Below are 25,696 nucleotides of genomic sequence, written 5' to 3'. Positions count from 1 at the left end.
TGAGTATCCTCAGGCCCTGTTCCCCAACATTATCATTGTATTGTGTGTTAAATGTCATCATTTTCAGTCAAATGTTTCTGTTAATTTTTCGGTTAGTTTTTTAAATAATTGTACGCATTAGTTGATATGTGTAGTTTATCTTTGTTTAGAGGTTTATGATCTGGTAGAAAGGTCAGTGTTGGGGGTAGATCAGCTGCTCAATCAGGCACAGTGGAAACAGATTTACATCATTAGGTCCCCTTAAAATTGTGTAGTGTTCTGTATGCTTTGAAAGCCTAGATTCTGAGTAGCTCACCCCATACTTACCTGAGCAGGTGATAGGTTCTGGTTAGGTGAGCCTGAGAAGGTAAAATGCCATTCAGTGGTCAGTAGGAAAGAGAGTAGGTGCCAGCTTGCTGTGAGGCAGATTTTATTTGTTTGTTTGCTTTGGCTTAAGTTTTTTTGTTGAATTTCCCAGGGTTTATTTTTGCTCCTACCTGCTGACTTGCTTCATTAACATCCCTTTAAAAGTTTCCAGTGCCAAATAATATTATCTGCGTTTTATTTGGAGTGGCAGCACTATGGTATGGGAGACCCAGAATACACACAGCAAAACATCTTAGAATGTATCAAAAGGTCCACAGAATCTTCTCAAACCACTGCTGCAGCATTATCAACCTCAACGTTCTTTTCAGTCCTCACTTCACCAATAAATCAGCAGATACACTGCTTCAGGAAATGCTTCAAAGCTAGGCAGTAGCATGACATAAAGTAGTGTATTTATCGTTTTAGGACATGCTGAACATAAAGATCAATAGCAAAAGAGGTGGCTGCTTTGAGAATCTCCTATTTTGGATTTGACATATTTTTTGCCTTGACTCTGGTTTGTCCATGAAGTAGCAATCTACGAATATTTTAGATATTTCAAGCTGGGTGTATTTCTACCATCCAAACTAAACCTGTGGCATATCCTACATGTAAAAATGTTCTTGATATTGAACTTAACCATCTCCAACAAGCTGCTGTCAATCAAACACGTGCACACACTGATGTCACATTGACGGTTTAACCGACAGTGACACTGTATGCCTCACACTGATTTGTCCATTGTATTTTAATATGACTAATTAACACGCAGCTTAAGTACACAGACTTATCAGCCACACAGGGTTGTTAAATTTCATTTAGCTTTTAATAGCTTTGAATGCTTCTCTGCCACAAATCTTTCCAACAATTGTTCCTGTCCACACAGTAGTTACCTCAGGTCAGAATCCAGTTCCTCCAAGCCTCCACAGAAGACTCTTTGGTCAATGAGGTCATGCAGCACTTTGCGCCAACTAACACAAAACTGGCATTTCTTGTTCAATCAGACCTGACTGAAGTGCCTCAGTTGAATAATGGATCCTACCAACATGCATAGTTAAAGTCCCATACATACTATATACACAGAGACACACTCAGGGCGAGGTGCAAGATGAGTGTGTGCCAGTCAAAAATTCACTGTATGCTACCTGAATGAGTAGATTGTATAAAACATAACACTGTATGGACTGAAACTATGGACAGTACTTTTGAAATCCATTTGTAGGATAGGAAACCTTTAAAAAACAGGTTCACAGTTTTTCAAGTCTGTCGTAAAACAGACGTGTCGTGAACACTGAAAAAGGTTTTCCTCACTGTCATCATTCCTCCTGTTCATACTGGCTATTAAAAGATCCCCTTCAAATGTGCTTTCAATGTAAGTGATGGGAGAAAAATAATTTTGTCATATTGTGCAAAAATGAATTTAAAAGCTGATGTGAAGCTTATATGAGGCGTCAGCAGTCTGAGTTAGTCATATCAAGTGGATATCTGACACATTTACAGTCCTCAGACAGTGTTTCTCTGTTGAGCTGCAGTAGAAGTATAGTAACAAAAAGAGGGACTTTTCATATTAGCTTCAAATAAACTTTTAAATACATTTTTGCTCAGAAGGAGGACTGTGGATTTTGTCCCCAATCACTCACATTGTAAGTGCATTATGAAGAGATCTTCTAATGGTCAGTATGAACAGGAGGAATGATTACAGCAAGAAAAACATGTTTACATGTTCATTTAGGCTCCTGACTGTTGTTTTAAGACAGACTTGAAAAATTGTGAACCTGTCCTTTAAGTTCCAACTCCTTCTTACTAAGGTCCTGCAGATGTCACCATGTAGGGCTGAGCACCATATCAAAGCAATTTATGTGTAGTTTGTTGTTTTTTTTCATATTTTTTCATCAGTCATTAAATACTGTAGAGCAGGTTTCCACTCTCTTACCACTTGTTTCACCTGAGCTCTAAGAGCCAGAGAGATGCAGTGATTACAGAAGGAAATACATCTATGACCCACCTTTACTCTCCCTGTTCAGATGTTTATTAAAAATATTGTACATGAAACTTCAGCTCACTTCTAGCTGGATATAACATTAGCAACCTGGTGAACAATCCCCCTACAGTGCACCAATAGGGTGATGAAAAAAAATCATAAATATATCAAGTGGCTGATGAGTTCGGCTTCATTCTACACTATGAGTCTTAATTAGGAAACGTTACAGGCTTCATATAAACATAATATGGCTCAGTGACAAAGTCACTAAACAAATGTACTGTTCAACATAATCACACTTGAATAAGGAATGATGATGATATGAGCCACCTTGTGTAAAATAAACTTTGACTCATTCTATTTAGTTTATATGCGAACTAAAGTTACAATATCATGAGTAATCATTGTACTAATTTTACACTTTCTTTAATAAATCAGTTTTTTGTTTCTCACAGTGAAATTACAGTTAACCTTTAAAAATGTTAAAGTCATTGATATCATGATCACTGTAAACCGTTGTGAACTCTGTGAGCTCCAACTCTAACTACAGTCTCTTCTTCTGTAGTTTTCCCCTCCACCATGGTGCATTTAAGCGCTGATATCCATTAATCTCTGTAATGTTCATGGAAAGGAATATGATGAAATTGAACTCTTTGTTTGGTATTCCTGCAAGTCTGGCATAGTGAACATTTCCTTTGATTAGAATATCTCTGCAGTTAATGTATTTAGATACCAGGAGAAACACGTTTTTGTTTTGTTGTGCCTGCCAATGTAGAGGCTGGATTATGTTCACTAGCAAAAAAATTAATGTCCAGAAAACATTACATTCTTGTACCACACCGGAGCCATGAGGAGGTAGTGGATGGTGTGTGTATAAAGCACAGGACACCCCAGAGAGTTCATGTCCTTCGTCCTACATGTGGTCATGTTTAGGCTACTTAACAAATTGATTAAGGATTAGGGAAAGATTCTGGTTTTGGTTAGCGTAAATGTTAAAAAGTGTTGATTTTATTATCATTCAGACCTTCTCTTACCTTAACCGGGCGCTTTTAGATGTCTAAACAGAACCATAAAAATCGTAATCACGCAGTTGCCACAGTTTGTTATAGTAAAGTGGGGCATAATAATAACAATAATGTAGAATTTCTGCAGATTAACTCTACCTAGCTATCAGTCAATCAAGTGTTTCCTCACATTTTGAAGTCATGCTGGTCTTCTCACATATACATTAACTTGGGGGAGGGGGGGGTGGGGGGGAAGCAAAATCATAATGAAGGCCTTCCAGTAATGAGAAAGAGCTAATTCCCTGAAATCCTGCAGCTGCCTTTAGATAAGATGGAGAATCTGAGGAGAGAGGCTAGCTGGCCCAATTAAATTGGTCTAATTACTGAAAGGGCAGCGGGGGCCTGTTTCACTCTGGTTCAGGCTGTAGACATAGCCCAGAGACCTGCCAGGAAAAGTAAAGGGAAGGCTTTAGTGTTGTTCCAGTTGAGCATGTGGGAAACTGGAAGATGTTCAGCAGTTTGTGGGGTGGATTATGTTTATATTTAGTGCTGGACCGAGAATGTTTCACTGTTATAATTATTTCTGATCCAGGTGTTTCAAGACTAAATTAAAAAAAAACTAACTAGCTAACTAACTAACTAGTCAAGACAGTGTTTATGGTCAAACATTTGTTTTGTCATTACTGGGGCTCACTCCGCATTGACACTGTGCCCTGCACTGTTCATATTAGATATGAGTACCCATCGGGTTTTACACATTATAGTACACTAGTTTAGAATTATTTTACTGCAGTGGAAAATTAACATCATGAAATCTTGTCTGTATTTGTGTTTTTTTTCCTTGATGAAGTTTCATTATTTGTCAATGTATGGCTATTTGTGCTTAAAGAACGCTTGGAAATGTTTATTCTCCATGGAATTATCAGTTATATTCTTTTGTATTTAGCCCCATTGACAAGCCACCTTATTGACGCAGTTTACCTCAAACTTGCACCCATTCAGAGTCATAAATCTGAACTGAGACATCACGCAAATACTACTGGAATCAATGCCAGTTTTTCCTTGTGATAAATTTAAACTAAAATTATAAAACAGCTTATTTTCAGTGTCTTGTGCTATAGTCACACTGGACTAGAATTATCTGTGGACCTCATGATTTATGATTTGAGCACCACATTTACATTGGACAGACAGCATCTGTGTCACTGATTGCATTCTCCTTCTCAAGCTGCACCTGAATACTGAGTATTACTTTAAAAGCTCCCATCAAAAGCTTCTGCCATGTGCATATTTGTACAGAGCCACATTTTGTTTCACATGTCAAAAAGGTGGAGACTGTGTATTCAGGTTTTTCCTGTGTGGCGGGTTTTCAAAGTATAGAAACAAACCCCTGATCAAGCTTTAACTATGATATTAAATGGGCATCGACCAATCAATGAAGTTTTTGTATGCAATCGTTCAGGCACAATCACAGTGAAATGCAATCCACATCAGTTCCTTCAAACTGTGCAATAAAAATAGATTAAGTAAGTAATGATTAGGAATACTTTAAAAAAATATATGATGGAGGTGCTGTGGGAGCAGTGACCTCATTTAGGATCCTAGTGGCCTGAGGGTAGAAGCTCTTTCTGAGCCTCTCAGTGCTGGCCTGGTGTATCTGGTATCTTCCTCCCAATGGCAGCAGGGAGGTTGGGATCCTTAATGATTCTCCTAGCCTTTTTCTTGCAGCACCTGGAGTAAATATCCTTATGAAAGGTAGAGCATGGCCTATTGTATGTTCAGCAGAATGAACCACTCTTTTCAGGGCCTTGCAGTCCTGCTCAGTATTGTTTCTGCACCAAGCAATGATGTCCCCCATCCCAGTGGTGCAGGAGTAGAAATTCCTCAGTATTGCGTATCCTCTCTGTATTTGAGAGGATACCCGGAATTTCCTCAAGTATCTGAGTTGAGACACTCTCTGCCTTGCCTTTCTCACCACTGAGTCAGTATGCAACCTCCAGGTCAGGCCCTCGGTGATGTGGACACCAAGGTACTTGAAGCTGTCTACCCTTTCCACCGAGGATCCATTGATATTAAGGGGGATGTTGTTTTTCCCTGCTTCTTCCCAAAGTCCACTATCAGCTCCTTAGTTTTGCTGATGTTAAGGAGTAGGTTATTGTCCTCACACCAGTGGGTAAGGTCCTCTACTTCTTTCATTGTTTACTGTGATCAGGCCCAACACAGCTGTGTCGTCAAGTCCAACAAAAAATGGCTACACAATTGTGTGTGTACAGGGAGTACAGCAGGTGGCTCAAAACACAGCCCAGGGGTGCTCCATTGCTAAGGGTGAGGGTAGAAGAGGGGTGTCCGCCTAGCCTCAGCGCCTGGGGTCTGGCCATCAGGAAGTCAAGGATCTACATGCACAGTGGAGCTTTGTGGTAAGCCTGGAGGGAACTATGGTTTTAAAGGCTAAACTGTAGTCAATGAACAGCAATCTCACATAGTTCCCTTTCTTGTCTAGGTGAGATAGGGTGGTGTGGAGGATGTGTGCTGTGGTGTTTTCCATTGATTGTTTGGGATGATAGGCAAAGTGTAGTGGGTCGATAGTGCTGGGTAGTGAGGAGCAGATGTAATTCTTGACCAGCTGCTTCATCACTACAGAGAGTGAGTGCTGCTGGGCGGTAGTCATTCAGGCAGGCTGGTCTTGTTTTCTTGGCACAGGAATGATGGTGGACTTCTTGAAGCACGTGGGTATTACGGACTGAGCCAGGGACAGGTTGAATATCATTATGAACACTGGCACTTTTTGGTCAGCACATATTTTGAGAACCTGCTCACTGATATCGTCTGGTCCTTTCTTGGTGTTCACATGCTTGAAAGCCCTCCTGACGTCATGCTCAGAATAGGTGATAGGTGTGAAAGGTGTTCCCACCCATCCATTAACCTTGCTTTTGCTTGCTAGTTGCAGATGACATCAAAGCGAGCATAAAAGTTGTTAAGCTCACTTGCTAGAGACACATCAGCACTTGACAAGGAGGGGGGCTTGTAATCTGGCATAGTTGTTAGACCTTGCCACATGCTTCTGGAGTTGCCCTCTTGGAATCGTAGTTACATTTTCTTCCTGTGGTCCCTTTTTCTTCCTTTACTGTACTTTTGAGTACAGTTGCTTCTGTTTCACAAATTAAATCCACCACAAACTCAGTGAATCTATTTATGTCATCCTTGACGTCGAAGGTGATGTCCTAGAACTTGTTCCAGACTGCTTCATGTAGTGCAGACTGTAGGGCAGCCTCTGATTGATCATTTCCTGTAGATCACTGTGATAATGACTGATGTAAATTCCCTTGGTAGAAAGTGCAGTCTGCATTTGATTGACAATAACTCCAGATCAGGTGAGCAGGAGTGGGATAGAACTTTAATATTCCCACCGGCACACCAATCCTTATTCATCATAAAGCACATGTCCACTCCTTTTTCTTTCCAAAGTCCTCTGTTTTGTTGGATTGATATACAGAAAAATAGTAACCTGGTTGAATGGACATTTGGAAACTGATGTGGGTGCGGAGATTGTCCAGTTTATTATCCAACGCCTGTACATTGGCTAGCAGTACGCTTGGCAGAGAAGATCTTAGGCTGTGAACACAGCCAGTGTTTAATGCCTCCATGTTTTTCCTGGTGTCTCCTCTGATGTTGAGATGAATGCAGGGATGGTTTTGCTTGTCTATGTGGTCAGGATCATAGCTGGTGTTTATCCTCTCCACATTTTCCTCAATATTTACAGTGTTTAATGTTTACATTTGAAAACCTTGTCTGGCCAAGTAGCAGAGTTGACTGGATGAGAGTTTCCAAAGTGGTGAATTGACCATTTCCCTATGCTGACTCGTAGTCATATATTATCATTGTTCAATATTGTCCAATATTATTTACAAAAGTTTAATAACAAAAAAGTTTAAAAACAAACTTAGCGGAACTGATGGAGAGGTGACTGGAAAGGTCTGTGCCTTTTAGTCACATTTTAGGAAATACACTCACTTTCTTTTTGACAGTGACAAGGATGTATTTGGATGTGTGTGTTAAGTCTGGAGTTGGACACAGGTTGTGATTATTGTAGCTTAGAACTGGAAGCAGGGGAAAACAGCTAGCCTGGCTCTGCCCAAAGTTTAATCTGTAAATAAAAAGAGAGACGTTTGTTGGTTTAAGGGGATTCTAAAAATATTTCTCTCATACATTCATCATAGTTTGTTTGGCTTTCATATGCCTGAAGAATTGCTATTTTTGGTGTTTTCTGTGTCAATCCAATATTGAGTTATGAGACACCTGACGTCATTACTCCATGTTTGCTTTTGCCCACTCATGTTTCATCTGGTTAATCATTTTCTCACCTCCATCAACACCACCACCAAAATCATCAACCCATGATTTACAGCATAAGTTTGGGGCAGTTTGTTTGTAATGAGAAAGCCAACCACTAATTTTATTACTTCTGGTAGGTAGACCAGTTATTGTTTATGGACCAAAGTTTGGTTACAGCATTCTCATCTGTTCATGTGGACAGTACCAAGTAAGAAATAAAAAACACTCCTGAGTTCCAAACTAAACATGGCAGGTGTGAAAGTGCCCCCAGCTGTCAGCGTATCACTGCATTCTGTTCATATATGCTGTATTTTCCCTGGATCCAAATGTACTTGTCCTTGTGTTTCAGCTATCATTAACTTGTTGTGTTCCGCTGCCTTCCTCAGATGGATACACCACTGACGACATTGAGTTCTACTGGCAGGGAGGAAGTAATGCAGGATCAGTCACTGGGGTGGAGAACATCGAATTGCCCCAGTTCTCCATCATAGACTACCAAACACTCTCCAAGAAGGCCGTGTTTGCCACAGGTAACAGAGAACAGAGTCATAGAGCGTCAGTTCAACCCTTTTGACTTGTAAATTTTAGTAGGAAAAAAAACATTGAGGGGCTGGAATTCCCTGGTAAATTATATAATAACACACATTTCCACAGCAATAATTCCATCCATGTTATACTCACCACTCTTTGATTCTGTTGTAAGCTGCTGTCACTGGCTCAGATTCAGGTTATTGTAACCTTCCTTTTGACATTGTTACAGACACCAAACTCAGCACTGACCAACACACTTCCAACACTTTATTTTAGCCATGTCTAGCCCCCTCTAGCCACCCTGTACTTCGTGTCTTTCACAGGCTCTTATCCGCGACTGTCCCTGAGCTTCAAGTTGAAGAGAAACATTGGTTATTTCATCCTGCAAACCTACATGCCCTCCATCCTGATCACCATCCTATCCTGGGTCTCCTTCTGGATCAACTATGATGCCTCGGCTGCCAGAGTAGCCTTAGGTCAGTGACTTTTCAATTCTTTACAGATATATTTGCTGATACTACTGAAACTCTCATGAGGAACTCTCTGTTGTCTCACAGTCAGGAGTCATTGTCAGGTTTGATTCCTGGCCCTCTCTGCTGCAGTTTCCCAAATTTCTTGAGACATAAACATGAGATGTGCTGGAGACTCCATCACTGATAGAGCATCCATCACTGTCATGGTGGGGGAGGAGGGGTGCAGACCAACAAGGAAGCCTGAATCTCTTATTCTGCTGTGCTACAGAGCTCCATTGTCCAAAAAACTAGTATAAAATGCAAAGTCAAAATATAGATCCTCAGTGTAGAGATACGTCACTCTGTGAAGGGGAATTCAGTCTACCTGGAGGGCTTTTAGTTGGTACACTCTGCCCTGAGGGTATGTGCAAATGAGTATTCAGACACGGCACATGGTGTTTACAAGCCAGTATTTCCCCTGGAGGACTGTGTGCTCCTCTGCATTCGAAGATAAGTACTAAAGTATATATAGTATACAGGTACCTCTTATACTCGTATAAAGTATGAGTATATTGCACATTAAATACTGTATATTTAAATATGTAACACTACATGGATTGGAGGGTGTATCAAGCATTATGCCCAAACACCACTGTGACTATATAGGAAGAAGCAGAAAGAAGAGTCATCTATTGATGCCACTGGTTTCAGTTAGATATAAGTTTTGTTTTTTGTCATCCTTGTAGTTTATCAAGAACTCAGTCATTTTCTATTATTGGGAGGCTTAAAGGATACAGCTGGCAAACAAGTATTGTGTGTGTGTCCAAAGCCTGATATATCTTATTCCTCTGTGCTGTAGACCTCTGTTGTTGTCCAAAACTTATTATAAACATGTCAATGAGCCACACCACTGCACTACATGACATGTTCCTTCAGCCATGAACACAGTGGTCACCATAGTTTGTTTAGAAATGGCTCCAAAGAGTAAAAACAGCAATAAGATTATAACTCAGAGGAGAGGTTCCTTGTTCACTGCACTTGCGCAGGAATGCAGTTCCATTTAAAGAGCTTCACTAGCTTGTTGTGTTACATATCACAACCTCTTGACTGTACTACATTATAAAGTCAAGTTTCCAAGTCACTTTGGATACACATACAAAGACTTGGATACACATACAACACTTGCAAGTAGAGTTCATTGAGTTCATTGTTGGTTTGGCTCTGCACATGAGATTTGTTGACTATAAGAAAAATATAGAAGATTGCCAGCCTGTTATTTTATATTTTTATGAAAAGATCAAAACCAACAATGTGTTAGAACATCTCTCAATACTTTTTGACTTCCCTACCCTACCTCTTTACAAACATCTCACAAATATAGTTTTATTTTTAGCCATGCTGGCTGGCTTTAGAGATTGCAAGGTCGGTTGCTTGTCAATCCACCACTTTGGTGGTAATTTTCGTATTGTCCTGTAGAGGAGAATGGGTGCTCCTCTGTGTTGTTGTACTTATTTGTATTTTTGGGCTAGAAAGACAACTGAATTTCAGCTTTAAAATAAACTACAGTATACCATACAGTATAAAAAAATCGATATAATTATCTCTTTTGTGGAGAAAAAGTAAGAGTGGTTTGTCACCACTTTGGGCAAGTATACTCTAACCACATGGACATCCTTGTGATACATTAGTTACATTGTGATCATTAGTCTCCATTCCACTGCAATGGCAAGAGAGAGCCCTCTCTGTGAGTTGGCCTGCTGGAAGCACTTGAGTTATTGAGGTGACAAAGGCATATCAAGTCAATGGCCCATCCATTCCAGTGTTTATAATAGCCATTAGTCTTCCATTACTCAGGTCGTGTCGTGTGTGAACCAGAGGTGAGTCAGAGTGCAGCACTGCCACTTAATTACAGCCACTTTAGTAGATTTTACAGGAATTTGTTCTCTTATGTGAAGCAGTAGCCATCTGTGATAGTACAGTACACATAAGTCGGTTTTAGGGAAGGCAAAGGGAAAGGAAAGCTCTACCCAGCTTAAACCCAACTTTCACTTCACCAGTAGATACCTTTTTAACATGAATACATGGAAAACCAATTAAACACAACACAGGAATGTAGCTCAACCCGTGCTGGAGACCTTCCAATTTTTTCTACTTAACTAAACACATCTTCTACCTCTGTACTGGATGCTCAGAGATCAAATTGTTAACAGTCTTTACATCTGACTCTGCAAGATGACAAATGTTTACCTACTTATTGACTAATATGTATTATGTTTGCATGCATGCTTGCCTTAGTATTTGTGTCACTATAAAATGTGTAAAGGCTCAAACATACTGAAAGCGATCATTTGACGCACATCAATTGATGCTCCTATGGCGCACTGCAGGCATCAGATTTGAAATTCCAAGACCACAGAACCAACACAGGTTTGTCATTTTGTTCTTTGCATTAACCGCTGCATTAGTTGGATGTAATGAATGAATGAAAAGAGAAGAGAAATGCAGAGGAGGAAAATTAAACTGAAACTAAGAGCGTCTGTGTCCACAGAAAATCATCTGTTGACTGTTTGATGGTTATTTATTTATGCTTTAAAGCGTGACTGCCGTGAAATAATCAGAATGTAACATTTTATTTCTCTCATTCAGAGGTTTTGTTCTCACTACCACTCACTTTCCTTACTTGACCACCGCCGCACTGTCTCTCTCTCTTTCTCTTTCGCTCGCCGGTGCTCAGCTGGCTTGTCCTATCTCTCTCTTTTTCAGCGGCAGAGAAAACTGGGTCCTCATTTGACGCTCTAAAATCGAAACAAGGTTGGAGTTGGGGTGTCAAGACATTTTGACGTGCCTCATAACGCTTTTAGTGCATGTTCGGCCATCAAAAACAATAGGTGTACTTCAAAAGACACGTTTAGGCCTTAAGAGTCCACAGCCACACTAGAGGCTCTGTGGTTGTATGTTTTGAGGTTTTTGAGGTAAATGCTAATGTAGGCATGCTAACATGCTCACAATTTAACACAATGTTACAGTAATATGCTGAATTTTAGCCACTAATGTTAACCCATAGACTGTAAAAAATAATGGACATATCCACTGTGACATCACCCATTGGTTTGTGGACTCCTGTTTTGAAGCCTCAAGTCACCATCGCCATTTTGGATTTTTGGAGCCAGAAGTGACCATATTTGGAGGAGAGGGTGGAGCTGACCCTAACGCTAGCTGCTAGCTGTTAGCTTGGTTAGCACAGTGCATTTACAGTTAACTGTGATAATGCTAATGCTAATTTTCACTAGAGAGAAACATTAAAACAGAATGCACTTGCTGGAAAAAACTGAACATCTGACTCCTAAGAGGGTTTTTTAGTGCAACCAAACACTGAACAAGACTTTTTTAGGTGACCAAAATGTTACAATTAACTTTCATGACCTGAAAACACACTGAAATAGCGATGGCTATGGCTACACTCAACTTCTGTGAATCTGGGGTTACACCATGGTTATGTTACCTAACCAATGTTGTCCTCATGCTAGCAACTTGCCTGTGACGGCACCCACCTGTAATTCAAAGTGATCACGCCCTTAATTATGCATAACTTTAAGTCTTAATGAAATATAAATTGGTGAGTTACATAAAAAACATTTTTTGTACCAGGCTGTAAACATTTTTATTTTTACTGTAAACTTGGGCATTTTAACATGGGGGTCTATGGGGATTGACTGGTTGATGGAGCCAACCTCAAGTGGCCGTCTGAGGAACTGCAGTTTTTGGCACTCCTGCATTGGCTTAATTTTACAGCCCAAGAGGTTGCCGCTTGTGTTAATCATGGTCACCAACTCAGCATGTTAGAATGCTAACATTTGCTTATTAGCACTAAACACAAAGTACAGCTGAGGCTGATGGGACTTTGACTAGTGTTGCAGGTATTTGGTCATAAACCAAAGTATTGGACAAACTGAAATTTTGACCTGATGGTGCTGGATGAAAAGTGAAGGGATCACTAAAGTTATTCCAATTCATCCGGTGGGGAACATCAATATGAGTATCACATTTCATGGCATTTTATGCAATATTTGTCAAGATATTTCAGTATGGACCATAGTGGTGGACCATGTGACTCATCAACATATTTCTATTGCATCCATCTAAAGACTGTCATGGTGATTGGGAGTGTTTTTGAAAGCACAAAGCTACAGGCTTCTACAGCCTGGAAAGAGACTCTTAAAAAATCAAATATGTTAGCACCTGTATAAGTAACCATGGAGGAAATGATCACTGTTCCTTTTATCACCCACAGATAGTGTATACAGTATGATGGTTGTTGACTGCCCCATCCTCCCTCCTCTCTGTCTGCAGGTATAACTACGGTGCTGACTATGACCACCATCAATACCCACCTCAGGGAGACTCTGCCCAAGATTCCGTATGTCAAGGCCATTGACATTTACCTGATGGGTTGCTTTGTCTTTGTCTTCCTGGCTTTACTGGAGTATGCCTTTGTCAACTACATCTTCTTTGGTCGAGGTCCTCACCTGCAGAAGAAGGTGGCAGAAAAGGCTGCAAAGTCCAACAATGAGAATAAGAGTAGACTGGAGAGCAACAAAGTGCAGGTGGGAAAGGGGCTTCATGAAGGGGTTCTCATACTACTCATACACTCATACTAGACACACCAAGCTAATCAATAGCATAATCAATAGCATAATTTACGCCCCCAAAATTGCTGTACACATAAGGCCTCCTGTTCTGCTCCATAAGCAATTTTTATTCCTTAAACTGTCCAAACCAAGATATAAAAAGAAAAAAACATATGTATATATATATATATATATATATATATATATATATATGTATATATACACACACACAGACACACACACACACACATATATATATATATATATATATATATATATTTAAACCCCAAATTCAGATGCATGTTTCAGATGCTGTTAGACAATTCAACAAGCACAAGATCTGAAGCATACTGATGCCACATTTTACTACATGTACTTCTTTACTGACGCTGCGAGGTGTGGGATTTCCAATGCTGGAAACAATGTTTGCCACAAGGAAGGTTGTATATTTTATAGAAAATATACAACCTTCCTACAGTACAATTAGTGTATCTTTGATTCTTATTATATCACTTCATCTCCTTTCGTTCCTGTGTATACTGCCTCCTGATAATAATTAGATACATGCTAAAGATGCTAAAGATTGTAATGTAATTTCATATTTGAGTAATATAACAGTTTTTGTCAGCTGGAGTAGACATTTCACCAAAATAGAATGCTATCTTGTTGTCAGGAAACTAGTCACTGACTGGCTGTTTTTTTGGGTTTGGTGACAAAGTGAAGTCAATATAATCTGATAACCTCTTTCCTCAGGTTGATGCTCATGGCAACATCCTCCTAACCAACTTAACCAGTGAGATGGGTGGAGCAGACATGATGGGTGCTCTCAACGACCCTCGGGCTACAATGTTTTCTTACGACAGTGCCAGCATACAGTACCGCAAGCCCATGACCAGCCGAGACCTCTACGGACGACCAGCCATCGACCGGCCAATGGGCCACAAGAAGAGTCGCTTGAGGAGGAGGGCCTCACAGCTCAAAGTCAAGATCCCTGACCTCACGGATGTCAATGCCATAGACAAGTGGTCCCGTGTTGTCTTCCCAATCACATTCACATTCTTCAACTTGGTCTACTGGCTTTACTATGTCCACTAGGGTGGCGACAGCCAGCCTCTATGGCACCACCTCTGCTAGTGATTTGTTAAAAAAGCTACCTAAGTCTTATACAGCGATGAAAATGGAGAAGTGTTCAGCCCATTTGTATAAATCCTGTTTTGGAATGAGGAAGTGCTGGATGTCTTTACAATGTAAATACAATTTAATATATAATATTTAAATATATATATAACAGAGGTATAATTTATTAAAAATTCTATCACTTTTGCTGTACTCATCCATACAAAATAGATATAGATAAAAATAATATGGACTTTAAGACACAGTAAAGGTAGGGTATTTCTAAGTCCAAACTTGCCAAAATGACTTGGTGATTCCAACATTATGGGCAATGATCTTTCATTTGTTTGATCTCTTTTTCTTACCTTCTGTTATCTCACTTTTTGCATGTAAATGGAACACAACTTTTATTTGCTTATAAGGTCAAAAAACCAGTAAAAAGAAAAAGAAGCCCAGCGCAAAAACAGTGGGTAACTAAAACAATTTTCACTTTCTCTTGTGATTAAAACTGATCTTATGATTGGAGCTCATCCAGCAAATTAACGGGAAGATGTTTGGTTGAATTCCATCATGATAATGTTGTCCTCATTTAGTTTAAGCTCAGTGGAGTGGAGTTGGATGTGTATCATTGTGTTCAAATTCCTCTCTGACAGCCATCTGTGAGCTAACAAACACGTTACATTGCTTTTCATGAATGATGTTATTTTGTTAGGATTGTGCTGAGTGCATGTGCATTTTATGCTTTTGCACTGTAAAACAAACTCAGTTTACTTTTATTTCTGTAAAAAAAAGAAAAAAAAAAGCTTTGCGTGGCTCTACAGCGCCACTCTGTATTATAATCATTATTACTGTATGCTTTCGAACAATCATTGCATTTAAGGTAAGTACAGGACAGATGTTAATTGGAACTTCACTAATCTCTCAAAAACTAAATGTATTCAAATTTTTACCTATGATATTCTCACAGCGTCTGTGAGCATGTACAATGTAATTTTCTTTAAAAGAAATCAGGTAAAGAATGACCAATGATGTCACCACTCTTTCAAAACCACATTTCAAATTTCAAGCCCTGATAAAACACGCTGTGGGTGTTGAAACACCAGTGTCCTTTGAAAATTAAAGACTGTTACTGAACATTGGTATCAGATACATCAAATTATATTGTATGTAACTGTTACAATTGCATAGAGCTTCATCCACCTCAGTGTGATAAATAATTAAAGGGCAAGCATGAGGTCAGTCTTGTTTTTCAGTGGATGGGCTTTTAGTTTATTATCAAGGCCTTGTTTTCAGGGGATCAGTTGTAAAGCCCAAGTTCAAATTTCAACCATATGACAGTCATATTGAAAATACAGTTTGTAATGTAATTTTATGTACGCAAGTTTATGTAGTATCTCTTTGCTAGGCCAATACCCATAGGTATCATGTCCATACATAAGTCTACACTTCACAATTTACATCTAGTGCCACTGTTCATTGCCAATGCAGGAAGTAGTGAGTCCTTTATGTGATGAGGCTGAGAGCAAGGGTGTTGTCTCACTTCTAAGCAAAATCCCAGAGTTTATGTCCTGTCCTGTCTTTTTATTCATTGTAACCATGCTCTTTTCCTAACCTTAACCAAGTGTTTTAGTTGACGTGCAGATTGTAGAAAGCGAGAATTTGTCATTTTGGAAATTATTGCTCAATTAATAAGATTTGAAGATGTATAGGAGCTTTGATGTCTGCCATGTGGGCATTGATTGACAGTTGGCTTACCTGTTGCTCTCCCCGGCTCTGGGACTCAGACTGAGTTGGACTGTTATCACAATATTTCAGTAAGTTTAATGTTACTTGATAACGATACCTGCCATGTTAGTTAGCTAATGTTAGCCCAAGTGTGCAGTGCTCATTGTTCCCAGTAAGCTAGCGTTAGCTCCGGTCCGAGGTAGTGGGGCATTTCCAGAGCATGAAAGGCCAGACACCCAGACTCCTTATTTGGAAAGTCCTTGATCAAAACAGAAAAAATGGCGCCAACTATAAGCAGCAACTCTGGGCTTCAAACGGGCTCCAGTGCAATTCAATGGGTGATGTCACAACTCACTACATCCATCTTTATATATAGTCTATGGTTTGTGTTCATTCAAAAGTGTTGGTAGGATTAATTGAATGACCTGGCCTCTTATGGCTAGGTCATTCCACCTGAATGTTCCTCAATCAATAGCACTGAAGGGGACCATTATATTGTAGAAAGTTTCCATCATCCACTTTGAGGTGCATGGTAGGCATGGATGGATGCCAACTCCAGTTTGCTATGATGTAAAGGTCTTCTTATGTGTTGGTGCTGGCATCAAAGTGTCAATCTGCAGGTTATCCAGTGTAAGCCAGTAGTTAATACCTGCCAATCCATTAACATCTCACCCACAAGCACGTACAGTTGTAACCATGTATGGTCTATAACTGATGTTATTTAGGCAACTCACTGACTGAGATTGTAGTATTGGAGATGGAACCAGGATTCATCAACTACAAAATCTTGACTTTTCTCAGCCTGCTCCATCACCAGACAAGGATGGTTATTTTGGACAATTCTGCAAAAAACAGAAACAGTTCAATGAATTACAACTAATTAATTACATTCAGTGTTTTTATTGCAATGCCAACATTTTTTAAATTCTCGCTTTCTACAATATCTGCGCATAGCAACTATGGTATGGTTATGGTTAGGCAACTGCTCTTGTCTGAATCAGTGGAGTTGGTAAACTTGTTGTGTTTTTTTGTTGGTTCTCATTGGACAATTCCCAACCTTACATATAAGGTTGGGAACTGTCCAATGAGAATATAATTCCAGTAGAATACACTTTCATCAGTTTCCCATTGACAAGAGAGTCACCTTGTGTAGTTATCTGCTGTTCTACCCCCACACAAGTAGAGTGAGACACATTGTGGCCCTGTTACACCTGGCATTAACATGTGTCTTGGGTGATCCAATCACAAGTGGACAGCTCTAAGTACAGGTGTGAACATACCCAAGACATATTGAGGATGCTAGAGAAAATCAGTAGTATGGGCATTTGATTTTCATGAGGGGGCACACAGTGCATTGTATATTTGTGTATCCTGTTATCAAACAAGTTGAACACAGCTTTGGACGGAGGGTACATGGACCCTGCCGGTCCTCCCACCAGCTAAAAACAACAATGAATTTCATCTTTGCAAACGGAAATTATGTAGGCTATGTGTTTATTTGCATATAGAGCAGGGAAGTGAGATCCGATCACAAGTGGTCACTCAAGACGCATGTAGAGAGGTGTGAACAGACGTACATAGAGCTGTCCACTTGTGAAAGACGCATGTTAATGCCAGGTGTAAATAGGGCCTGTGTGTAAATCCTTGCGCTGATCAGTCACCAGACATCTCCTACATTCTTACTACATTTGTAGACCTACCAAGGTCTGCATCACTCACAGCAAACGATGAGGTTATGAGGTTTCTTTGTGTTCTAGTCTTTCCATTGTTTAACTTTGAAATTGCTACCTTTAGCATGCCCATAAACTTGACATTCTTTGTGATACTATTTAGTTTGAAGGCCATACTCTTCTCACATACAAAGCAAACTGGGAAATGCAATTACTGTTGCACACACCTCATTTTTGTAGTGACGTTAAGGGTAAAATGGGATCACTCCTTTGGTTGTACTGGTCACTGGTGTTTGTATGTAGTGAGATGTGAATGTTCACAATGAAATCAAAAACTGAGTTTTCTAAAAAGATGAGTCTTATTTTCACAGTTTTTGGCCATCATTTCTATTAGGTATGCTAACATTGTGCTCAGTAAGTTAATTGCTGGGATCAGGGAACATGGCAACAGTCAGGCTGTTCAAGAAACACAAGTAACATGATCAGACAGGTTGTAAACAAAACAGCTGTCATCCAGATCATCTAAACCATTTTATATGGAGGTCAAACTGAAAGTGAGTATCTGAAATATCTGTAATAAGAGATCGGGGACAAATTCAAGTTGGTATTTTCCAAAGTTAGTCCTTTTGGTTTGAAATTATCTTTGTGTTTCCATAGACAGTGTTTTCTTGCTGGTCCATAGTGGAGGGATAAATTCTGGTAGTCATATGTAGGTTTGCTGCTGGGACAAAACCCTTGCAATAAACCTAAACAGGCCCACTAGGATGAAGATAGCCACTTTAGACTGCTAAGTCCTCATAAGACTGCCATAGCTACTATTGAGTTCACAGAGGTCATGTCCTATTGTTAAATTCAATTTGGAGTTTTAACGACATTATGAGGAGTTTACATTCTACAGTTGTCACATCTGACACATCGTGGGAGTTTTTGTTAAAAATGATAATTATTAAATTATACTACAAGGATTTTGTATTTTTCTACCAGAAGTATACCATGGTAGTGTGAATGGGGACATGACATGCTTTTTGTGATTTCCTGTCATTTTAAAGACAATTATAACGCCAGATGTCTATGTTAAACATAGTCAAAGTTCCAAAACTTAAGCTGAAAGTATGTAAAAATGCCACTCTCAAGTCAAAAGCCAACGTTTCAGCCTGCCCTGAACACTGCTGTAGTCTTCGCTGCTAAGGTTGTTGCTAAGGTTGTTCCACATGATGTTCGCATATTTTGGATCGGATTCATGCTCAGCATGTACAGATGTATTTGAGAAGTTTATATTTAGAGTAAAGAATGGGAAAAATAAACAAAATCTGACTACAGTTGTTTATTTACGTAGCCTCTGGAGCTGGTGAGGGCCAGCTTCCAGGAGCTAACCAATCAGAACAGATTGGGTTCAACGGGAGGGGGGCCTTAAAGAGACAGGAGCCTAGGCAGCTTTTTTCAGACAGAGGCTGAACTGAGGGGCTGCATAAAGGGTCCATATAAGTTAATAAGGAGTTCTTTTGAACTGAAAATCATGCAAAGATATTCTAGTGAAGCCCCAGAATATAAATATAGAGCTAGAAATGTTATGTCCTCTTCAAGTAGGCTTTGAAACAGCATTTCAATCATCAGGCAGGGAGATAAATTTAACAGGAAATATAACTGAACAGTTTTTCTTTTTAGAAGTTTTTCTAAAATCCTGGATCCTTATGAAAGGATCACCTCACAGCCATTATGGCAAGGAAGAATAATTACAAACACCAGAAACTCCTTCAATGTACATATAGCCTGTGAGAATTGTATGAAGATATGCTTGATGAAACACAAATGTATCCTTTAAAACCTGTGTGATCATCTGACTACTTGTGTTTCTTACCTGTACTACTTTTTAGTTATGCTGCCATTTCTCCAGATCTCAGCAGGTAACTCGGTGAGCACTGTGTTATTATTAATGATAGAGATGATGGTCAAAACTACAAAAATAAGACCTAACTAAATTTATAGACATAATGAAAAATGATATGTGTAAAGTCATTAGTTTCCTCAAATACTCTCCAGTTGTAGTCATGGCAACATGATGGTTAGGACAAATGTGGACTGCTTGTCTTATCAGGGCTTTGAACAACAAAACAAAAACAAAAAAAAAGCAGCAAAACCAGACAGGCTTCTACAGGACACAATAGTAGCAGTGTGCTCTTTCCTCATGGCTGAATATTGTGCCTTTACCAAGAATCTCAATATTTTCACAGGGTTTAACTTAACTTCTATCTAGTGAGTAGAATTTAAAACAAATCATCTTGTACTTTTTTAGATTAAGAAGAACAAGGAGAACCAGAAACAAAACAGAAGTGGACTCTTGAGATTTTTTTCTGAGGCTCTCAAGTACAGTACCATTATCTAAGCGTAGATTGTAGTAAGACATTCCAGCATTACGATGACAATCTTTTGAATTCAATGCTGAAAAATTCTCCTGCGAGGCTGGTCTTCATGCTGTCAGCGTTGCTGTTTTGGGACGGAGCAGAATGGATGGATGGACAGGAGGAGAAAAAAAAGAAAAAATAAAACAGCTTGGCTTTCTTCACAACAAAGGACTCTTGAGCAGAGGGGACACATGTTTTCTGTGGACGGATGAGCTAATGGAAGCCCTGAACAACTGGTTTGCCCACAGGCTGTGGAGTGGGAGGACATGTGCTGGACTCTTATTGTGTAAAATTACTGTACAATTTTTCTCTCATGCTCTATATGTGCTCTCAAGTGGAATGGGGTGTGGGTGTGTTAACGTGTGTGTGTCTTTTTGCTTATCTACAAGCAAACATGACACACTTTGCAGGAACGGTTACATGTATGCGTGTGTGTGTGTGTGTGTGTGTGTGTGTGAGAGAGAGAGAGAGAGTGTGAGTGGGGCCATATGGATGCGTGTGAGAGGGAGAAAACACAAAATACTAATTCTTTGTGTCAACTTCTAGAGACTTCAAAGAATAGAATTTAAATAAAATTGCTGCCATCTCTACCACCTCCGCACATGAACATGCATCTCATTTCAGTCAGGCTGGATATTGTGACCTCATGAGTAACACTTTATAATACATCCTGTGATTTATGTATGAATCAAGCGCCAATAAAATACCGGTTCTTAAATGTTGGTACAGTGGAAAAGAAAACAAGAATATGGGGAACAAGGGAATAAGAACTGGACATTTTAGAGGATTTTAGAGGAAGGATTTTTGTAAATTCTGGATACCTGTGAGTTAACAACACTGATATGCTTTGCAAAATCTATAAAGCAATGATGGTATAATGTATTTCACAGATTGGTATGCTACTGAAACTTCAGGGGTACAGTAAGGTAATGAAAAGGGGCTTCAGGAAAACCTCTCAACACTCAGATGGAGGAATCGTTGAAGAACATAAATTATATGGTTTAGGTATGTTCCTAAAATGATGATGGAGTACTCAGCAATGAGTTACAGCATATAGTTTTGTTTTAGTTGGAATAGACACGTTTCTTGACTTCATGACTCCAAATCATACAGTGAGGTAGAAGACAGAATAATGAATCCCTGTAGCATGGGTGTAGCCTATTGTAATTCTCTCTACACAGCGCAGTAATGTTCTTGAAGTGAAACTACAAAGTGTATGTTGTGTTCTTTATTGTTTATTGTATCCAGTCCCCTATAAGTATGTTGCTATACTCCATATTATTCCAACAATGTACCCCTTTACTGAGTTTCCTACCCCAAAACTACATTTCTGTACCTCAGCATCAGTGAGTACCCCTGGAGTCATTTTGGGAAGATAAACCATATATTTCATGTTCTGTAAGTCCTCCTTCTGGGTTTGAGAGGTTTTCAGAGATTTTCATTTTTTGTTACTCACCTTAGTATGCTCACTGAGTTTTTGTAGCATATCATAACCTTTATAGGTTTCACAGAATATCAGTGTTGTTACTTCAGTGTTCTTAGAGATGACTTGATTACATTTTTACCCCTAATCCTGATCAGGGTGTTTTAATATTGAGTATCCACCAACCAAATCCAATCCAATATTTGATTTTGTTTATGTACATGCCATGGACACAACTTTTTTTTGTTTTGTTCCATTGTTACATTTTTTAAGGCCAGTATGTAGTGGATACATTTACACGCTCAGAATTAAGGCATTCAAATAAAATGTCAGACAGTAAATACAGTATAGTGCACTATTTAGCACAGGGAGTGATTTCAGAATCGGTTTGACAGCAGAACAACTGTTTTAAGGGAATGTAACCTCCAGCTTTCTCTGATGGTTTCCTATAACATTGTGTATAGTGTGCTGTAGTATATGGTATATCTGTGCAGAGGAGAGTCATCATGGATCTGCTGTGGCTGGACAGCTTGTCTTTATCTTCAATAGGAAATAATACTGAAGTTCAGCTGCAGTTTGCAGAACATGAGACTTCTGATTCACCTGCAAAATGTCACCGACACAGACACAAACCAACCACAAAGAGACACAAAATGACTGTGAAACAACTACAAATGATGAGGCTGTGATTTATCTGTTAGCTGATGTTCTGTCCTTCAGTCTGAGGGTCTTTCTGCTATGTAGGAGGGGTGGGTTTTTTTCTGTATCTGTGCCCAGGGCCCATTGTTTCATAATCTATCCATTGAAGACTTAAAGACGCTGAGTCTGAAGGTCTGAAGTGAAACTGTGGTGGCTGGAGGAGAATACCATTAGTCCATGTCTGCAGCTGTCAGCAGCAGCGCTCATTCTCATGATTAACGTGAAGCTTTGGAGTGAAGAGGAATGCCATTAGCACATTTAGCATGACTTTGTCTGTCTGCAGTTGTGCCCATTCTCATTATTAATCAGACAGCCGGCTGTCTAATCGACTGGAAGGCCACAGCCTGGACACTAACGTCACATCGTCTCACCCAGAGCTTGCTGTGACTTCTGTGCCTTCTTCTGGTTTTAATTCTTTAATTTCTCATCTTTTTCTCCTTCTGTCACAAGTAAACATGGCTGCGTCTCCTCACAGAGTGGTGAAAACCTCACTTTAACCATGTAGAGTGTAGACATGCTTTCATCTGTCAACTTTGATATGAACCCAGCACAACTGAAACTGTTCAGTCGATCAGTAAATCAGAGCTGTGAGGAAAAGAACCCAGCTGATCTGCAAATTTCAAATAGGCTGTACAGTATATCAATACATAGCAAAATATTATAGTCAAAAAATCTGTGATGTAACCTACGTCACCAAGAGCACATAAACAAACATTTTTTATAAGGATCCCTTAAATGAGTTTATTCAAGTTGCCAAGATAAATGGAAGTTTACAGTTTAAAAAATAAACTTGTCAGTCAGCATCAGATGAAGGCTGCAGAGGGTCTAAAGGCAAAAATAAGCTGTGGGCCTCTACTGAGCCGCTGTTTCTCCCACTCTTTGTGTATTATATTAGTTAGTAATTAGTTTGTGTTAGGTTGATTAAAGTCTGCGTAAAGGAAAATCAGAGATTTCTTTTGAAACACATTATACATTATAGAAAATAATTGCTGAAAACATGTGAAAAGACTTTAAACTATGTAGTACTGAATTGTGGAGCTAGACTGTAAAACTGTTTTTCACCATTTCTGTGTTCTGGATTTGTTGGGCGTGCCTGAAACAGCTGCACCATCATGTAGAGGTGTTACTTGCATGACCCACCCGCCTCCCCTCAACACTATATAAGAACTAGAGCCCTTGGCTTCAGCTGTGTCTGTTGTTTGCTAATGACAGCACGCATTACTTCCCTTGCAAGTTTAGCATTAGCATCCTAACATATGCTGCAGTCACAACAGTAGATGTAAACTCTGTGCAGATAGAGAGGTCTACACTTAACTATGAGTCCCCCACAACCCTCTGGTCTTACCCGAGTAAGATAAGTTACTTAGCTGTTGTATCCGCCCTTAGGATGTAGCAGGCCAGTAGTTCAATGGCTCTATTGGGGATGCTGCTGTTGAGCCATGTTTCCATAAAAATCATGAAGTTGCAGTCCATAATCCTTTTATGAGTGGTTGTAGTTGCAGTTCATTCATGTTGTTCACCAGAGACCGTATATTGGTGAGGAAAATGCTGGGTAGAGATAGCTAATGAGGAGTTAGCCTTAGTTAGCCGTTAGCGCTCCTCTCATCATCCGTTTATTTACGCTTTCTCTCCCGGCCAGCAGAGTGGGGCTGATAAGACGCCGGTGTCATGGTATTAGCTGTTACTAGTGAATGGGACCATTTCTAGTCAACAGTAGCGCTCAAGGAGTTATTTCAAACTCAGCTGAAGCATCAGTTGACGTGTAGAGTCCATCAAGAGCACATCAGCAGGAGCTGTGCCTGTGTCGTGGCGCTCTCTGCCTTTCTTTCCAGTCTCACAATTGCTACTTGGGCTTTGTGGCTTTGTTGTGGACACTACTCCGATTCCTTCACCACCACTACTGCAGCAACTACATCCAGCCCCTTGCTGGTGATTTTCAAAGAAGCAAGTAATTTTGACACTGAACTTCATTGAAAATAACAATAATTTAACAGAATAATGATTGGCCATGGTTTACTCGTTAACTACTCATTTAAGTTACATTTTTACTGAAGTAAGTCCACATTTACCTACAAAACAGGTTGTAAACAGTGGCTCCTAGCATTATTTTATTTTTGAAAGATCATCCATGTCGCTTGTCTTACACCTACAAACAAGGCCTATTTTTAAATTGTATATTTTTTAAGGGAGTTCGGCATGAGCGTTGTTAAGTTCAGGGGCCCAGAGGCCCAGAGGCTGTTCAGTTGGGGGTGTGGTTTCAGCACCTTCAGTGGACACGCCCCCAGCGTTTCCCAGCTCAGAATACTGTTTGTTGTTCCATTATTTTGAAACCTAATTTCATATACTTTTATATTCTTTTAATCAATTCAGATTTGGCAGGTTGGTTAATAACACATTTTTCTGTGGTGTGAAAAACTCAGAGCACATATTTATTATTGCTTTACACAGACTTTAAGCACAATTGTATTAAATAAAGTGAACCATCTAAGCTCAATATACTGTGTATTGAAACAATATAGCCTTAAAACTATTTTAACTCAGGGCTGCTCTACAAGATGGGGGCTGCGATATTACTGCAGCCTTAAACTTCCTTTCACATTTTATATAGTGTTTTTGTTGTGTATAGGGTTTAAATAAATATCAGCTCTCTCTCTGATGATCAACTATGTTACAGAGACATTGCTCTGAAAGGAATCCAAACATATCTTTGGGATTTCTGTACTGACATTTCTTGTTACTCGTCACTAAACATATATGTCAAAATGGATGGACTTACTAATGAAAAGCTCATAATAGCTGACTTAGTGGTTGGGCTACAGTGTGGACTGCACTCAAGATGAACATTTCAGGCAAAATTGTTCTGAGCCCTATGGTGATATATACTGCATCACCTGCCTTGATCAAAATATTGCATTGTTACACACATTGATGATTTGTCACTAAAATACAGGAGAAGATTCCTAATATATTTAGTGACTAATTTAGTGACCTCTAATCCTGAGGTCAGACATTCTCACTCTATGATATTCATGATGCCCTGACAAACTAAACCTCTAGGAGAAACCCTAATGTTTCTGGTAACTTCTTGTGGTACATACAACAACATCCACTCATGTAAGCAAGAAATGTAAAAATCAAACAGATGGTCAGCCATGAAATACATGCTCCCCGGAAGATGAACCATTCTTGTTTAGCACACTATATACTATATACACTATATACACTTAATAAATGCTGCAGCTCCTCAAGACCAAGAAAATAGTCGTCTATGGAAGGGGGTTAGCCCCGAAGTTAGCAACAACGTGTTAGCGTAGCCTGACCACGCTCACTCATTTTAGTGTCACTTTTGGCTGCTCTTTAACAGAGAACGGACAAATGTCTGGCTGAT

At 39.5% G+C, this 25,696-nt stretch overlaps 1 protein-coding gene and 1 long non-coding RNA gene across 2 annotated transcripts in view; one reads left to right on the top strand and one right to left on the bottom strand.

Annotated features, from left to right (window-relative positions):
* Window positions 1–16,855, top strand: part of gabrb1 (gamma-aminobutyric acid type A receptor subunit beta1) — a 98,018-nt gene extending 81,163 nt beyond the window's left edge. Inside the window, exons 6-9 of the mRNA XM_044374706.1 lie at window positions 8,049–8,192; window positions 8,517–8,669; window positions 12,996–13,249; window positions 14,027–16,855. Of these exons, the coding sequence (XP_044230641.1) occupies window positions 8,049–8,192; window positions 8,517–8,669; window positions 12,996–13,249; window positions 14,027–14,368 (893 nt within the window). The 3' untranslated portion in view covers window positions 14,369–16,855. The remainder of the gene's footprint in view (window positions 1–8,048; window positions 8,193–8,516; window positions 8,670–12,995; window positions 13,250–14,026) is intronic.
* Window positions 2,399–23,299, bottom strand: LOC122998101. The gene is made up of 4 exons (XR_006407336.1): window positions 20,158–23,299; window positions 16,849–16,956; window positions 13,088–13,171; window positions 2,399–7,474 (listed from the first exon to the last, which is right to left on the bottom strand). It is a non-coding gene; the product is annotated as an uncharacterized LOC122998101 (long non-coding RNA).
* Window positions 23,300–25,696: the final 2,397 nt, after the last annotated feature.

This window comes from Thunnus albacares, chromosome 15 (genome assembly GCF_914725855.1).
Source record: "Thunnus albacares chromosome 15, fThuAlb1.1, whole genome shotgun sequence".
Lineage (NCBI taxonomy): Eukaryota > Metazoa > Chordata > Actinopteri > Scombriformes > Scombridae > Thunnus > Thunnus albacares.
This window is presented reverse-complemented; position numbering and strand designations above follow the sequence as displayed.